This window comes from Numenius arquata, chromosome 1 (genome assembly GCF_964106895.1).
Source record: "Numenius arquata chromosome 1, bNumArq3.hap1.1, whole genome shotgun sequence".
In the NCBI taxonomy this organism is placed as follows: domain Eukaryota; kingdom Metazoa; phylum Chordata; class Aves; order Charadriiformes; family Scolopacidae; genus Numenius; species Numenius arquata.
The window spans coordinates 133,078,090-133,095,981 of record NC_133576.1 but is presented as its reverse complement, the minus strand read 5'-3'; the positions used below and the strand labels follow the sequence as shown (position 1 = coordinate 133,095,981).

General features: G+C 44.4%; 1 protein-coding gene across 1 annotated transcript in view; it reads right to left on the bottom strand.

The window, feature by feature from the left end:
- ME3 (malic enzyme 3) overlaps nt 1-17,892 on the bottom strand; it is a 132,455-nt gene that overhangs the window by 28,270 nt on the left and 86,293 nt on the right. The window contains exons 4-6 of the mRNA XM_074153998.1: nt 13,566-13,641; nt 6,826-6,987; nt 3,780-3,883 (exon numbers count right to left, since the gene is read on the bottom strand). Coding sequence (XP_074010099.1) covers nt 3,780-3,883; nt 6,826-6,987; nt 13,566-13,641 — 342 coding nt within the window. The remainder of the gene's footprint in view (nt 1-3,779; nt 3,884-6,825; nt 6,988-13,565; nt 13,642-17,892) is intronic.

Below are 17,892 nucleotides of genomic sequence, written 5' to 3'. Positions count from 1 at the left end.
GAGTAAGACAGAGGGTCTTACATCAGATAAGGAACTGATCTATACCAGCTTCTATACCAGTTCAGGAGAAAGAAGAAGAAAGAAGTTTCCCGTGGTAGTTTGCTTTTAAAGAGAGTTTGATGATTAAAGAATATTGTTACTGCAGAGGCTGGGCTGAAGCTCTGCAGAGTCCAGGGAACATGCCCCAGCGCAACTCATCTCCCATCGCATTTTGATTTTGACCTTAATTTGCTCATATAGGCAAGCCCCAGAAATTCTGTGGGTTATTCCGATTATGATCCTTGGACACTTTAGATGAATATTTATTCCAGCCTACAAAAACATACCAGTTCAAGAATAAGGCTGGCTTGCCCTTTGCCACGGTAACGGAGGAGAGGTGAAAACTGAAGCAGTGTATTTTCCTGTACAAAGCATATTACTCATTGTGAGAAAACAGCAATTTGTCAGGCTGCTTCATTCAGTCATAGGCCAGGCTCAGTGGGCCAAATTTTGCACATAGTTGCCTCCCTAGAGGAGAAAAATGCATGGTTTGGAGCTCTTGTTAAAGAGCTCAGTCATTGCATGTGTCTAAGGTGAAAGAGTAATGAACGGAGGTTTAGGCAGCAGGAGAATGCAGAAATTTATCCAGGTGTATCAGGAAAGGCTTTTTTTTCTAAAATTGCCCAGAAGTCACACTTTATTTCAGAATACTCTAAGTGCTAACTCTGAAGCCTCTGACGCACTCCTTGTTTCATTACAAGGTGGCTGTTACGAGACCAGGAGCCCCTTCTGCCAACTGTAGGGGTCTCCAGCTATAGAAATTAGACATCTGTTTGATATTATTATTCCATTAGAAAAGCAAATCTTCACTCCCCTGGCTTTCTTGTGGGCTCTGACACATTCCACTTCAGTGACAAATGTCCCTTGAGCCAGCAGTGATTTGACAGGGTGGGAGGTACTCCTGCAGAGGAACTGACAAATGGTTTCCATGAGAAGCTGAAGTACCCTCAGGAAGCGGACAGAATTTCTGCACGAACATCGAGCTGAAAAGGACACCCCCAAATTGCAAGAGATTTGTGGCAACCCAAAAGTTTCCTCCCCAAGTAACTGAATTTGCATGTGACATAGACTTGCATAAGAAACGACAGCAGACTGAAGATCACAGCAGTTCATACTCACAGGCTTCCTCACGCGTGGAAGGGGGCTACAATAAAGCAGCACGTTCTTGACCTTCTGAACAATTCCTGCTTCCTTTCGTAACAGAAGTGAGAGCTCCTACTGGGTTGCCTCCAGTCATTCCAGTGGAAATTTGAGACCAAACGAATCTGTTTCATGTAAGTTTGCCAAACCCAGGCTGATAGCAGGATTATTCACCAGCCCAGAGCTTGCAGAGGATCACACTCTGACGCTTTAAAGTATGCTGGTGGTCAGGATGATAATATAGGGTAATAGCTCCTTTCACTCAAGGATCTCCAAATACTTTACAGATGTGAATGGAGAAATGCAACGTGGAATTTCCCAGCGCCGCTTTGCAGAGAACATTTTGGGGGCTTACTGTGTTCAAGCAATTCATCCTGGTTACGAGAAATAGAAAAGCTGGGACAGGGGCCCCAGGAACTTGATTCTCAGTCCTTGGGTGAAAGAATTAGACATGACATCACCTCCTCACAAGATAAGAGTTCATTGTTTCATGGCTGAGTGTCTTCTCCCTTCAACGTGGGGATTAGCTCATATAAACTAAACACAGGAAAGTAGCAGCCAATCCTTCCTCTCCAGCAGCAAGCACAGAAGGCAAATTGTCCTTCTGGCCCTGTCACTGACATCGCAGGAGTAGTGGGTGCAATGAGCTTTGCATTTAACACCACAAGCATAAATCTCAGAGCCAAATTTGTGGTGGCTGAGACCATCGTCTGGGTTCTCATTCCATTGTTCCCATTCTATCATCAACACCGCAATATTCCCTGCGGTCTCCTGGCCAGAAGGAAGTGGGATAGTTTCCTTGAAGGATTAATTAGTGACTGCCACCAAAACAAACAAAAATCCCACAACTCAACCCTGACAACTCTTAAATCTGTTCTAGTTGTAAAGCTTCTTGTGATTTCCTATTTGTGTTTTACCAGTTTTGGTGCCTCCAAGAATTTCTTCCCCCAAGATAACCCACAAGTGTCTAACATAACACTACACTGCAGTCAACTGACATTTCAGTCAAGCTTTCTTATCAAATATAAAGAAGGAAAAACTAGAGTACAAATGTAAAATTCTCTTCTCTGCAGTCATCCTTAGGTATTTTTAAACCAACAGGCACGGCAGTGTTACTGTGTTCATATTGACAGATACAGGGGCTGTAGCGCTGGCTGGTGGCAAGTATCTTTACACAGTAAGCGGGCAATTGCAGCTGGGTGGGTTGATGTACTGGCCGGCCGTCACATGGGACATGTCTACACCACGCCGCTGAACAGCAAAGGAGAGACTCCTGTCCTAACAGCAGCATCACACATGCACAGCGTGCAGCACCACATCAACAGGGTCTGAAATTCTCCGTGATGCACCCGTCCCTCTCAAAACTTGGTCATCAATGAATGATGAATTCATTCATTTGTGAATTGTGAATGCTGTGGTCCTCAGCATTTCAGCCCCTGTTTCCTACGTCCCTCCACCCACAGCCAGCTGGGCAGTCAGACCCTACGTAAAGATTCTCAGTGGACGGGTAGCTGTTGTCATTAGACACGGGACATGATGCCTCCTACCTCAAGGGAGACAGGATGAACCGAGAGCTGATGACACGTCCCACCCACTCCCTTCCATTTATGCAGGAACACACTCACAGAACTGGCTGGAGACACAGAAAGAGGAAAGATCAAACATATCTCCCTCAACTGTGAAGAAAAGACCCTACAACATCCAGCCAGGCAGCATCCTATTAATCAGGCACAGGCTGCAGCTCTCTGCCACTCCTCATCAGTATCAGCTGCTGATTTAGGAAAGGCAGAAAAAGCTGCTTAGGAGCTTGGGGCTTTTCAAATATTATTATTTTTTTCCTTAACAGTTGTTCTCACTTTCCTTCTTATGGTAATGTCTCCAGACAGTCATGGAAATTTTAATGTATTTTCTTTTCACCAGAAAGAGTAACTCAGTGCAGTGCAAGAGGCGCACACACAGTGCTGAGGTTGTGGTTCTGTCTTCCCATATCAAACTCCCTGCTACACCAGAGACACCCCAGCCCAGCTTGTCGGTGAGAATGGAAATATGCACTCAGTCTGTCCCACCGTTACAAAAGCAATGCTTATAGCCCTGGCTTCTCACTCCACAGAGTGCCAGCAGGGAAGCTCCTATTTCTAACAAAGCCATAGACAGGCAGTCTGCAGACCCACACAGACCTCACCGTGCGGAGTGATGTGCCATTTCCAGTTAGATGAGTTCCTCCACAATGGTGAAAGCTAGAAACTTCCTTTACAAAATGTAAACAAACCGAAATTTAGCTTCTGCCTATGCGGAATGAGGCTCATAAATACATGATGGAGGCCAGATACAGCCCACAGGGCATATGTTTGACACCTATGGCCTATATGGACAGGAAATGGTTATAAATAGTCAGTCCCATTTAAATTCTCTGAAGACAAATATTTTTGACCCAGAGTGCTCAAGGACAAAGAGTCATTTGTAGACCACCCAGGAGACTTGCATTTAAACGACCTTTCTTTGCTTGGATGATCAATTATACTAATGTTTATTTCACGAGTTGCAACATTTGCTCTTAAATGGAAGCAGCCCAGAGGAGCCATGTATATAATCCCACTTACTTGTTGGTAACTGCCTGCATAAACTCATCAATCAGTTCGTCGTACTGTTTCCCACGAACCCTCTTGTGTTTCAGTCCAATATAGAGTGGATCACTCAGGAGAGCCTAGGACACAAAGCAATTCTGTTGACATCTTCTCTTCCACGGATTGATGGAGATTAATGTCCCAGCCTACCCAAAAAGTTTGTCTGTTGTGGTCATATTAATTTTACTTACTATGCAGTGAAGGCCAGCTCATACAACTCTTCCTGAGCAGAAAATGTTTCCATAAGAAGCTATGGACTCTCTTTTTGTGTAAATAAATCGGAGGGATGTAATGCTTCTTGACTGCCGGAGGAAATGGATCCCCAGAACAGCTCTACCAAAGGCTCCCTGCCAAGGTGCCTCACTCTTAGTGAATAAAACTGACCTTGTGTGGGGAGTGTTTACTGTGCTTTCAGCTCGTAATTTTGCACTGAGTTTACCAGCAAAGCTGTTGACGATAAACAGTGATTTGAGCAATGAAGATAGCCTGAAGTAACCTGAAATGACGTGTCACGCAGACCTTTAGGTGACAGCCCAGAGTTGACCAGAACCAGTGATCAGATGCCAAAATGTTCCTAAGCCCTGCACCCACCTAGCACTCACCTTCAGTTATCTGCAGGGGTCAAGGCAAGGTTTTTTCATACAATAGATTAGTTCATTTTTTGGCTCCTGCTGTGAATAAAAACCCAGGCCATTCCTCCAACCAATCCATCGGGTGTTAAGTCAGGGCCCCTAAGCCACCTAAAAAAACCTGTGCTGGCATGGAAACAGCACGTATTTTTGGGAAAATTACAGAACAGACAGTGGCAGGAGACAGGTGGGCAAACACCTCTGTGAGTCACTGCAAAGCAACTCTGCTTCCCTCTGACTTCAGGAACTGAATCATCCACATGAGAAGGGGATGAGCCATCTCACATCTATTGTCCTGCAGCCATATGGGCCCTAAATATTGGCAGGTATGCTAAAATTAGATCTGTTTTTACAGCCACAGCTGTTTTCCCTTAGAAGGAAAGATGAAATAGGTTTTCCTCTTGAGTTTGGTACATTAACTCTTCAGGGCAATGGAATAGAAAGCAGACCCATTTGCATTACTTCACCGATTGCCCCTTTAGCACCACGTGCTCTGGGGCCGGTTCATGGAGTACAAAATTCTCCCACAGGCAAGCTGAGAAATGCCAAGCTCTGAAAAAAGGCCGATTTGCTGAAAGCATATACAAAGTATTATGGACTGTCAGAAAGACAAGCCGAGAATTGATGCTAAAAAGATAACATGACTGCTATATTTACTCCTCTCTACCTGAGATGCCTGTGTTAGCAACGCAGTCACCCCAGGCTCAACACGTTGGCAGGCAGAGACAAACAGGATGAACGCCTACAGGAGGTGTCTCATTTCTGCACTGATAAATGAGTTTACTTGTGGGGCAGGATGCTCCTAGGATGTGCTTAGGGTTTGGTTAAGCTGGGTTTATGCACATGAGAAAGCCATTAAATAAATAAAAAAAAATATGTATATTGTGAGGAAATATATTGTTGATATTGCTGGAAAACAGCAACTTCTATATCTTAATCCCAGATGTGGGAAATGCCTCCACAGAGATGTTTCTGGACACCTAAGTTACACTTGATCTTGGGCTGAAAAGAAGTGGCCAAGGCACTGGGAGTCCCTTTGTCTCACACTATCTGACCCTTACAGATGCCTAAAAATCATTGGTGTCACTTTGTATTTTAGTGTCCCCTCTGGACGCTGAGATAGAAACGGATGGTCCTGCATGGTCAGAAGCTTGGTGGGGAAGCACTTACACCCAGGTCCCTCTGGAGGGAAGCTCCAACTTGGGGGGCTCAGAGCACGCCAGCACTCAGTGGTGCACAGAGCAGCATGGAGGAGAAGGAAGAGGTGAAGGAGCCAAAGTCAAGTACAATGTTCTATTGACCTGAAACTCTAAGAAGTGAGAGACTGACACTTAACTCCTGCTTTAGCCTTAGAGTTCCCACTTTTCAGGAAAGACCGTGGATAAGCTGAGATGAGCATACCCTATTTCCCACCAGTCCAGTACAGGCTTCTGTGCTAAAGGGATAAAAAAATCCTGGGACCAGGGATTGAAGAGTTACTTGGGAATCTCATCCCAGATGTCATCTCTGGCCACCGATTTTGCTTTGTTTCATTCTTTTTAAGTGCCCAGTGTGAGACACTTGGGGCTGGCATGAAAGAGGTGCAGAAAATCTAGCTTTCCTGTGAGCACAGGCATGTCTGAAAATGTTGGCAGTCATCTGTCCTCAAACACAAACTCAAAGCTCTTATACCCCAGGTTTGTTATTTCTCTCAAGAAACATACGTTTGGTTTACTTGGGGTCAAGCAAGGCACGAGTACATTTTACAAAAATGGACAAACCTGGGCCATCACAAATAACTATAGGATAGTCACTTTAAAAAAGACATTCTCACAGATGTCCATTCTGGCATCGCTAAAATGTTGCACTTCAGCCTTTCTGAGCCAGAGTCATGAGGCAAAAATCTGCAAACAGATGGAGTCCTCTTGTCTGGTTATCACATGCAGTAAAGTGTGCAATCTGACAAAACACTGAAATTAATCATTCCCAAACCACCCACCAGGGATTCTCCATTTTCTGGAATACAGTCACCTCTATGCAGACACGAGTATCTGACTGTTTTCTCATAATTACCATAGGAAGAAATAATCTGGGACTTCCTGTACAAAATCCTTCAACTCATCTTGCCATGCTGAAAGGTGGAGCTGAATCTTCAGCTCCAACTGGCAACGCTCTGAGTCTTCTCGCCAGGGGACCATGAGTGTATTTAGTGTTTATTTCAGTTCCCTATAAGAGCAAAAGTTTCTTGAGCATCAAAGAGCACTGAAACCTGGCCACTTACCTGCAGTGCTGGTCTAGCCATCGTCTCATCTTGGATGTCTCCGGCTTTGCCTCCACGTTTAAGGAACTGGCCTCGGTTAAGCATTAATCTCAATTCTTTCTCCCCCTGTCAGGTTTATGAAAAACTGTCTTACCTCGTTGTCTGTGCCAACATCCAGCAGGACAGGGAGACACTGTTGTGGGTGAACTCCACCACAAGCTGTGTACAAAGCAAGCTTCCCCACAGGGATACCCATGCCGTAACTTCCTAGATCTCCTAATCCGAGAATCCTCTCTCCATCTGTCACCACGATAGCCTAGAAGGATCAAAACAGACTGTTGTATGGTGTTGCCAAGGCTCTAGAAGCAAAACCAGCTCCACTGCCTTCACACTGATGCTATTTTGCATTGTGCAATGGATATTAGGATGACCATGAGCCAACAGTGTGCCTTTGTGGCCAAGAAGGCCAACGGCACCCTGGGGTGCATCAGGAAGAGTGTGACCAGCAGGTCAAGAGAGGTTATCCTCCCCCTCTACTCTGCCCTGTTGAGGCCCCATCTGTAGTACTGTGTCCAGTTCTGGGCTCCCCGGTTCAAGAAGTATGAATGAAAAGTTTCCCTAGCTGAAGAAATGGAAATAGCAATGTGAAATGAAAGACTACAGTGCTTATAAATACAGTGCTTATAAAGACTGGGGCCAGTCTTTTTTCAGTGGTGCCCAGGCATAGGACAAGAGGAAATAGGCACAAATTTGAATATAAGAAGTTCCATCTAAACATGAGGAGGAACTTCTTTACTTTGAGGGTGGCAGAGCACTAGAATAGGCTGCCCAGGGAGATGGTGGAGTCTCCTTCTCTGGAGACATTCAAAACCCTTCTGGACATGTTCCTATGCAACCTGCTCTAGGTGGACCTGCTTTGGCGGGGGGGTTGGACTAGATGATCTCCAGAGGTCCCTTCCAACCTCATATCATTCTGTGATTCTGTGATTTGCTATATGACACCATGCTAATGAGATGTTAATAAAGGAGGGCTGTTAATTTTTGGGGGCAGAGATGATGTGACTGATGGGTAGCTGCTTGCAGTGTGGGAGAGGAGCAGCTCTGCTTGCCAGCACCAGCCAGCATGGCTCTGTGCATCCTCAGCTGTACAACCAGAAGCTGCACAAAAGAGATCTGGCCTTGATTTTTCCTCTCCTTTTCCGGAAAAAGAGCTCTGTATTAAAGTGCTTGTGCTTATAGAATCATAGAATGGTTAGAGTTGGAAGGGACCTTAAAGATCATTCTTTAGGAAAGAATTTTTCACAGAAAGAGTGGTCAGGCATTGGAATAGGCTGCCCAGGGAGGTGGTTGAGTCACCATCCCTGGATGTGTTTAAGAGCCGTTTAGATGTGGTGTTGGGGGATATGGTATAGGGGAGAACTTTGTAGAGTAGGGTAGATGGTTGGACTTGATGATCCCAAGGGTCTCTTCCAACCTAGACGATTCTATGATTCTATGATCATCGAGTTCCAACCCTCCTGCCACGGGCAGTATGAACTGCATCTGTGAAAGTACAATTGGACTCAATGATCTTAAGGGTCTTTTCCAACCTAAAAGACTATGATTGCAAGTAATTACAAGCTCATGTCTTTACCCTGTTGTAGAGTAGCTGTGGAGTAGCCAACATCAGATAATCAAAACAAAACTCATCAGCACAGGCAGCAGCATGGACTGAGGAGGGGATCCCAGCCTATGTATTTAATATTAGACCTTTTCTTCCCCCAAGTTGGGAGTTAAACAATTGCCATTTAACTCTTTGTACAATTGGCCTTTTGCATTTCACCAATACTGTAATGTGCCACCTTACCAAAATCTCTGACACGTAATTTTATTTTTTTCTTGTTATTGTATCATTTCTTTGTGACAAGAAGGGAAATAATGGCCTGCTTAATGTTGTCCAAATTAGAAGCCTAAAGATAAGCTCTTCAACCCACACTGTACATCGAGACCTTAGGAGGCAAATGACCAAGCAGATCTGACTAAGCCTCACAATTTTTAGGTTAACTACACTATTTGTTGGTTTTGTCCCCAAGGTCAGGCAGTCTTTAGGGTAGTTCTGAAGTCCAGAAAAAACAGGAAGATACTGGTGTCCAGTTCCACTGCGGGAGAAAAGCCGTAAATACAATAATAAACTTCAGCTTTCAGCACTGCCCCAGCAATTCAGAGAACACAGTGCTCACATCAAATGGTTTATTGACTGCGGGGGACTCGAGTGCACAGTCCAGCTTGGATTTCAAAGGAGAAGGCTGCAGAGAAGTTCTTCATTTGCTGATCTGCAAAGTTAAGGCTAAGCTTAGGACATAAGACATATACAGTAATGTATGAGAAATAACAGAAATAGGGGATGAGAAGCTACATCAACAGATGTACTTCCCTGGAAGGGGGGTGGGGTGGTGGAGAATAAAGATGCATTGGTTTATTGCTGTGATGGAGAAACATTTAGTTGTTTAGGAATGGAATAAACCTCTTGCTGCATTTTCCTATTTCAGGAAGAATTGTACTCATCTGTTTCAGTGTCCTTTCCTATTCAACATAAACTATATACACATCCCAAGGCTATTTTCTCTCTTAATCTAAACTACTGTTTGTAACAGCAGAACAGAGTTACATTACGTTACATAGTTCAGGAATAAGCCTCAGGAGAAACTACAAATAGAGGACACATGCATCTGTTCTGCCTTTTACATCTATTTTACCCTCTAGCAAAAAACCCCACTCTATTAGTTTCAAGCATGATATATTTCAGTGTCATAATGGACATAGTAATAGGGAAAATCTATACGTAATAGGGGTTATTTTGAAATGGTCCTGCTATATGTAGAGTATTTGGTTTTGTGCTGTTGCCAGTTTCTTGTCACTAGGAGTTAGAATTCCTAAAAGTGAACCTTCAATGAAAAAAATATAAAACCTAAAAGGATGATACACCTATCCTTGGGCTAGAGGTTGAACAAGACCTACCATGGGAAATTCACAATCATGACAGTGATACACTTATGCACCTCCGTTTTTGAGCATTTTCCTATTTTTTTTTTCCTTCTGAATCAATGTGAAGTGTTAGCGATAGGGAAGTCTCTTTTTGGGTGGGCTCCATCTGTTTCTGGGTGTATGCTCACTTCTTTACCACACCCAGAGGATGCAGTTGGGACTGGAAGGCAGTAATGGGAATAGGGAAAGCAGCAAGCACATGCGCTGCTACAGGTTTATCCTGAAATGGAAGCAAATTATATGAAAAGGAGTTAAAATTCTAAATATACAGACAGCTTTGGGGTTTTTTTTCTACGTAAGTTCTAATGAATCAAAATATTTCTTTGGAGCACAGATCCCCTTTCATCCAAACAAATAAGTGTTTGTGGGCAAGCCAAAAAACTTCTTGATAGCACTTAGATATCCATTGGAGAGAAAATTTCTTCTGCCTTAGATGTGCTGCACTCTATAGGTACCAAAGCTCCTCAAGGTAACACTGAAAATACAGGAGACCAGAAAATATAGCACGGGACACGTTCATTGTGTCTGTATCAAAGAGGGGAAACTGGATTCACATTTCTTTACAGCTCTTCAGATTTGAAAAATATATATATAAAAAAAAAAGAACACAGTATCAGGAGGTACCTGATATACAAGCACAGCAGTAACGTAATGTTTTTAATCGCTCGTGTCCACGTGATCAGAACTCAACAAACAGGCCACTAATCTCTGGCTGAGCAGGACAGACCCTTCTAACTGAACCTCTGGTTTAACCATGAGGAACCTGTTTTCTCCTTCCAGCTGCACTACAAATTTTCTTCATGACTCTACTCAAGTCTTTGGCTAAAAGTTATGTGTGCAGTTTAAGCCAAACATCTAACTGGGCTCTGAACTTCTTTGATAGCTGATGGGGAAGAGACAGAAACCTCCAGAGTGCATCTCCTCCCTCCAGCAGCTGGTTTGGGAAGGGATGAAAGGGGTGAATGTCTCTCTGAAGATGGTCATCTCCCTCTCCATTGATCACGCAGAAGTACTCACAAACTGAGATTAGGCACTCAGTCTCCAGGCAGCTGGTGTTAGCTGAGATGACTCTATATCACGGGCTGTTATGTAGCTAGCCCAGTTTTGCAATGCCCAAGGAGGAGGCATCTGGCCCAGCAGAGTGATCCAGAGAACTACGCCGATCTCCAAGCTTCCGAGGCAAAGCAGACAGGCAACTGCTGCTGTTGGCATTCCCACTTCTCTGTATTGACTGCACGAGGTCAATCTTTACAGGACGAATTGATACTCTGCCTTGAGTGCACCATGACTTTGACCAGCCCTGTATGGGATTAATCCTGACAGGGACTTGAGATGCTGAGCTTCTAAGGTGAGAACTCTTGGAGGGAGGGAGGGAGGGAGGGAGAGAGGAAGGAAGGAAGGAAGGAAGGAAGGAAGGAAGGAAGGAAGGAAGGAAGGAAGGAAGGAAGGCAGGCAGGCCAGTGCAGTAGCTAGCACAGCTGCACACTTGTCTTGGAATAAGAGATACGGTTTCTAGATTATCCTCACTTTGAGGCGGTTTGGACTCAGAGCTGCCAGGATGACTCCCTACCACAACACTAAGCTGTACGATTCTCTGTATTCCCCCTGCTCTAGTCAGGCCATCACACAGAAAAGAGTCAAGATTAAGGAACCAGAGAGAAAATTAGCAAGGGGAGGCACTGATGAGGGCTATCAGCATTTTAGCCAATGTTTCCTCATGGCAGGATTCATTAGCTGCCCTGGAAGAGACACAAAAACCTCACACTCCCACGAGTATGCTCAGAAATGGCTTCTTTCGCTTGTTCTGCGAAACAGAACTGTCTGGTTCTTTCAGAGCAGCCCAGCTTCAACAGGAGGGGTGGAGGTGGGGCACACCAGAGCTTGGCTGAGGCTCTGCTGAGCTAAGCAGAGCACCCTTCCAGCCCTTCCAGGCAGAGGATCCAGGCCTACAACCTGCATTTCCACAGTAAATGCTGTTGCCACAAAGGAGCTACAAAGCAAAAAGCGGAGCAGCATCTCCAGGTATTTCTTTGCTGTCTTTAATGGGACTTTCTGGTGTTGGTGTTCAGTCTTTCCAAAAACCCGGGTCCCTCCAGGGACTTAGGTGTAGTCCAGGTGCCTCCCTACTTATCTCAAAATCTCAAGTGTTCCAGTGCCTACCAGTTCAGGCATGGAGAATTCTGTGTATAAACACACAGGGAACCCTGAGGTCCAAAACAGCGATACCGGTGAAATTATCTGCCTTTGTAGTCTGGCAAACCTGGAAAGTAGATAGTCTGAATCTCTTCCATGGATCACTGCCTTCCTGTGGTCTGTTTTGGGTGCCAGAGGGGGCTGTTTCAACAACAGTCTCTAATCCTTCTCTGCCAGTTTCCCCATCTGCAAAAACATATCTATTAGCCATAACGAGTTCTGCTCATAGTCCTGAGTCAGAAACAAATGGAAATACTGAGATCTTTGGACAGAGCAAGGACCAAATATCTAGTTTGCATCTGTTCTCCATGGTTCCAAAGACAAGGTTATAGGAATATGATTACTTTTTCTGGAAGAATGTTAAATTCCCTTTGTTGTTTTTTTTTTTCTCTTAGAAATGGAAAATGCCTGCAAGATTTTCTCAGCTGCCAAACCTTTGTTCCTAGAAGAAACAGCTGACTGATAGGGGACCGAAGCCCTGTCAACAGCCAGGGAAACTCCAAGGCACATGTACATTCAGACTGATGGAAACAGGTGACTGGCAAGACCTGTCTTAAGTGTTGACTTTATTTTATGCCAGGGACTTGCTCAGCCCTGAGCTCTAGTGAAAAACACTTCACAAGATCACTTTTTGGGTGGGGTGACAGTAATATTTTCAGCTGCTGGATATCAAACACTATTTGCAGAGTTGTCAGTGTTCTGGTTGCTGCATGACTCATTGGATTTGGGAAGGAGTCCTACAAGCAAGTTGGTTACAGATATCTTAAGGAGCTTTAGTACATCTAACAAGTTGCAAGTCAGCCACCGAATTCTTCAACACATGTATCTTACTTCTTTGCTAGGAACCCTATTCTGTACAAATTTATTATCATGCACACTCTTTTTATTGGCCAAGATCCTGCTACCTTTGATAAGTAGGACCTCTGTACTCAGCACTGGTGAGGCTGCACCTCAAGTGCTGTGTCCAGTTTTGGGCCCCTCACTACAAGAGAGACATCGAGGTGCTGGAGCGGGTCCAGAGAAGGGCAACGAAGCTGGTGAGGGGTCTGGAGAACAAGTCTTATGAGGAGAGGCTGAGGGAGCTGGGGGTGTTCAGCCTGGAGAAAAGGAGGCTGAGGGGAGACCTTATCGCTCTCTACAACTACCTGAAAGAAGGGTGTAGCCAGGTGGCGGTTGGTCTGTTCTCCCAAGTCACAGGCGATAGGGCAAGAGGAAATGTCCTCAAGTTGGGCCAGGGGAGGTTTAGATTGGATATTAGGAAAAGTTTCTTCACAGAAAGGGTTATCAAACGTTGGAACAGGCTGCCCAGGGACGTGGTTGAGTCAATATCCCTGGAGGTATTTAAAAGATGTGTAGATGTGCTGAATGACATGGTTTAGTGGTGGACTTGGCAGTGTTAATGGTTGGACTTGATGATGTTAAAGGTCTCTTCCAACCAAAACAATTCAATGATTCTATTCTATGACTCTACGATAAAGATGGTTTAGACCACATACACATGTGACAGTGTCTCTGAAGTCTAACCACGAGCCTGGAAACTCTCTAAGGAAGGGAATATTTCATAGCTTGTCCTTTTAAATAGGCAATTCTGTAAATAACGACAAGCAATTCCATTCAATACCCCATTTTCCACCCAGCTTCCTGTAATTTTCCAGTCCACAGAAGACATGCACATACCTTAATATTTTCTTCAGGCCAAGAGTTTAGCATTGTTGCAATATGGCCTTTGTCATGGATGGTGATAAACAACCCCCTAAGAAAGGAAAAAGAAAAGAAAAAGAAGCCTTGTCATAAAATTAATAACTCCAAGATAAAATGAAACAGGTGAAACTTGAAAATGCAGGGAAATGAGCTACTGAGCACAAAACCAGACTATTCACTGGCATGGAAATGAGACCTCAAGAGACTGCTAATAACAAGTTTAGTTCTCATTTCAAAAAGCCAAGGCTCGAGATCTTTAATGGCAACTTCACTCAACAGCCACCGGCGTTGCACATTTCACTCTCGTGAAACATCTTTGCTTCGGGGAGCAAACTCTGCTTTAGCGCAGAAGAGCTTTCTCGTTAAAATAATTCTGATAAATGCAGGGGAGGCTGATGATTTTACCTTAAACCCCGTTACACATTCTTTCCCGGGGAGCTTACTGCTGGCAATCTAAACAGTGAAAGCATGATCCTTCTCACCCAGCTACTAATGTCAATGATTCATAGATTCATAGATTCATAGATTGGTCCAGGCCGGAAGGGACCTCCAAAGGTCATCTAGTCCGACCTTCCCGCAGTCAGCAGGGACACCCCCAACTAGACGAGGTTGCCCAGGGCCTTGTCGAGCTTCACCTTGAATATCTCAAGGGAAGGGGCCTCAACCACCTCCCTGGGCAACCTGTTCCAGTGTTCCACCACCCTCATAGTAAAGAACTTTTTCCTATTATCCAAATGATGTGGATGGCTATCGCAGAGCTGGGCATTTCGGGTCCCCTCTCCAGTCAACAGAGCTCCGACTGGATCCGATCGGATCAGTATGTGCCATGGCATTTGCTTTGACCAAGCTAAACCTGCCCTTGCAACACCATTTTTTTCCTGAATATCTGATCCCAGGTTTTGACACTTGCATTCACCAAATGAAAACCACCAAAAATCATGAGAAGTGAAACAGAAAAGTAAATGTTTGGATGAAACCTCAGTATGAAGTATTCACATGGACAGCCGCATACCTGATTGCACTAAGGGTAATGACTTCTCAACACAAAGGTCTTGATTGTTTAAACAAAAATGCTTTCTTCTTAATAAAATTAGGAACTAGAAACATGTTTTAGACTCATGTCTTATTTTTCTCCTCTTTGCTGTTATTATCAAAAATACTGTCCATCACAGGGATTCTGCTAATACCCAGGTCAGTATTATTCACATTGGCTTATCTCTGCTCAGGTATTTTGGGATTTTTTTGAAGCTCTTTTTAGGCAGTGCTAACCTCAAAAAAGCAACCTCCCCCATATGTGTCTCAGGGGAAATTGCTTATGTTGCTCACAGTGCTCTCTAATCAGCACAAATCAAGGGCTCTAACTCGATGACTCCTCTTGGCAGGAGGAGGCACCCATGTTCCTTGTCTTGTCACCTGCTCATAACTGCAGGAGCTGTACCAGTGGTTCGTATCAGCTGGAACAACAGAGAAATGCATTTTTGCTGCTGATATCTCTCTACTATTGCTCAGCCCTGGTAAATTCAGATCTGGTCACGGTTTGGGGTTCTAATATGAAATGTTAGCTAGAAAAAGTCTCATTTTTAGAGGACGCTGAAAACAACTTCCATTGTAAGTCCATATGAGTGACGAATAATCAAACATAGTTGGGCTACTCTCTACAGCAAGGTCTTCCCTCAGAAGACTCTTCTAGGGGGGAAGATATCTTCCCACAGTTAACTGTGGGAATACAAACGAAAAAGCCCTTGACTTTGAAAAGAAGAAAAATAAAAGCGCTGACTTCAACGCTGATCAAGTCGCAATCACACAGAAAGATCAGAAATGCAAAAAAAAAAAAAAAAAAGGAATTCAGCGTAATTCTTTAAAACTGTGCCCAGTAACCAATGAACTAATCACATACACATGGCCTATCTCAAAGGCAATATTCACAGATGTTAATCTTCATAAAAAAGCGGTACTGTACTGCTGCCATCTACGTTTAGAGAAGAATTATTAACCAGGAATTAAGAGCATGAATTAGTAACATCATTGCAGATACTTCAAGGTATGAAATGCTTTTAAAAAGAATGCTGTTGTTTTAATGTAACACCTTCCGTACATAATAAAGACACCTATTACTTCAGTGTCCATCAGCGTGTCTCATACATTCACATCTCTTCAGTGCTGAAAGGAGTCCACCAGCTACTTAGCCAAAGGAAAGAAAGACATTCAGTGGTCACAGGAGAAGCCAAACCCCAACTGTCTGCCCACCACCAGTCCTGCAGCTCGATGAACTGCGAGTTGTTTCATGCGAAGGGCAGAGGGCAGATACCCACTGCCTCTGAAGAGCTCCTGACTCTGACCGTTCTCTCAGGAGAGCTGGTTTCCAATCCCTGCTCAGGATCTGGCAGTAGAGAGAGTTCAGCCTGGGTCTTCCAAAGTCTGACGACTGCTCTCACTATGCTCCTTGGGAGAAGGGCTCTCGCAGCTGTTGTCATGGTATGTTTTGCCTGAGGAAGGACTGGCTTGGCTTAGATAGCTAGGTCGGTGACTGAGAACCAAACATGGAGAGGGACCCCTCTCAGAATTTGCATTCCCTTCCTTAATAGTATATTTATTTGATGTTGAACAGCTGCTTCCACGGAGTATGCTGGCTTCCATGGATCCTCTTCTGAAAACAAAATGGCTATGACAGACATTTATCCTCCCTTCAGGCCATGCCATTGATGAGACCCCAAGTCCTAGCTGGGACTCTGCTGTCCCAGGCATGGAGCAATTCAGGTGAAAAATTGCTCCTTGCTTTACTCCAGGCAAAATATGATGGCTTAATTGAGACTAACAATTAACAAACTAACAGTACTACCAGCTTTAGAAGGGAAACCTTGAGGAGCAGAAATGGTGATCCACCTGTGGAAAGTGACCTCTTTCCCTGACACAACCACATGGGGAAGTGGACACACATCTAAGCAAGCATCACACTTCCCTAACACTGAATCTGAGAGCCAAGGGCCCAGTTTCAATAAAACACAAAAGCTTCCAGTGCCTTTAGGCACCCAGCTGGAGCATGTTCCTGAACCTGGTCTTAGCACTGTGGACTCCATCAGGTGTTCAAGCAATCAGAAGAGGATCCTGGTAGCTGTGAGCTGGAAGGCCCTTGGCAGAACGAGTATGAAATGACCGACTCAGCTCAGCAAATTCACTGTGTTTTTAAGATGTAAAGGGAAACAAACATGTCAGACTTTAGACTTGGGGGTCACAAGTAAGTCTTCATTTTCAATGGTCCCTGGAGAAGTGGTGCATCTCCCCTGACGATAACGGTTACCCAAACAGATGAGTTGGCCAACTGACCCGTTGAATTAAGATGCCTAGAACTGGCAGAAGGTTAACCTTTTCCAAAATCCCTTCTGCAAGGCAGGCAGAAGGAACAGATGAGCTCCTCAAACTGAACTCAGCAAAAGCTTTGCTGGTGACTGCCAGGGAAGAGTAGCATCCAGGTTTCTCTCAAGGGTACACAGCTTACAGGAGAGGTACCAGGAGCAAAAGCTTATTCGTGCCTTTGAGGACAGCAAGGTAGAGCTCTGAATACTGAGGGTGACAAGCTGGTCTATGTGGACTTGTGGTAAATAAGAAACATCCAAGCAGATTAAAACCAATTAACTTGATTTTTCTGAGGAAAAGATGCAGCCTAAGCATTCTGAAGAGGGAATTCAACAGATGCTGCCTTTATCATCACGCCTTCTCCATCTCTCCTGGGATAACATTTGATAAATTGCTTCAGAGCAAAAAAGATGATAAGGCAGTTTTACTTTAATCCCCTTGGGACTCAATAAAAAGTATTCAATTAAAATAAGAAGCTAAAAAGATAAATCATTTTGAACAAGTCACGTACCGTGGGCACTGTGTGGGGCAAACACACATCCTGGTTTTCTGGACCAGAACACTCACCTGTGTCCAGGACCCTGACATTCTACATGGGCTTAGTCATTGCCTCTCTTTATCCCCCCCAGAGAAGCAGCTCTGCACACAGTCGGCTCATGCATTGGGGTAAAAATATAAGAAATACAGCTTAGTAAAGATTAACTGCCCCAGCAATGTCAAGCCAGAATGCACACACTGTACCACTATTCCTGGCTAAACAGTAACCTTCAGAGAGCTGTTGCCTTTGTGGGCGTAATTCAGAGTGGGGAGTGCTCCCACCTGCGTTCATTAGGGGTTCACAGCTCCAGTCTCCTATTCAGTCCATTAACATCACAGGTATCACTACAGCTGCCTTTCATTAAGGTGGAAGTCAGACTAGATTTTATTGTGCCACTGAGCACGTCGGTAA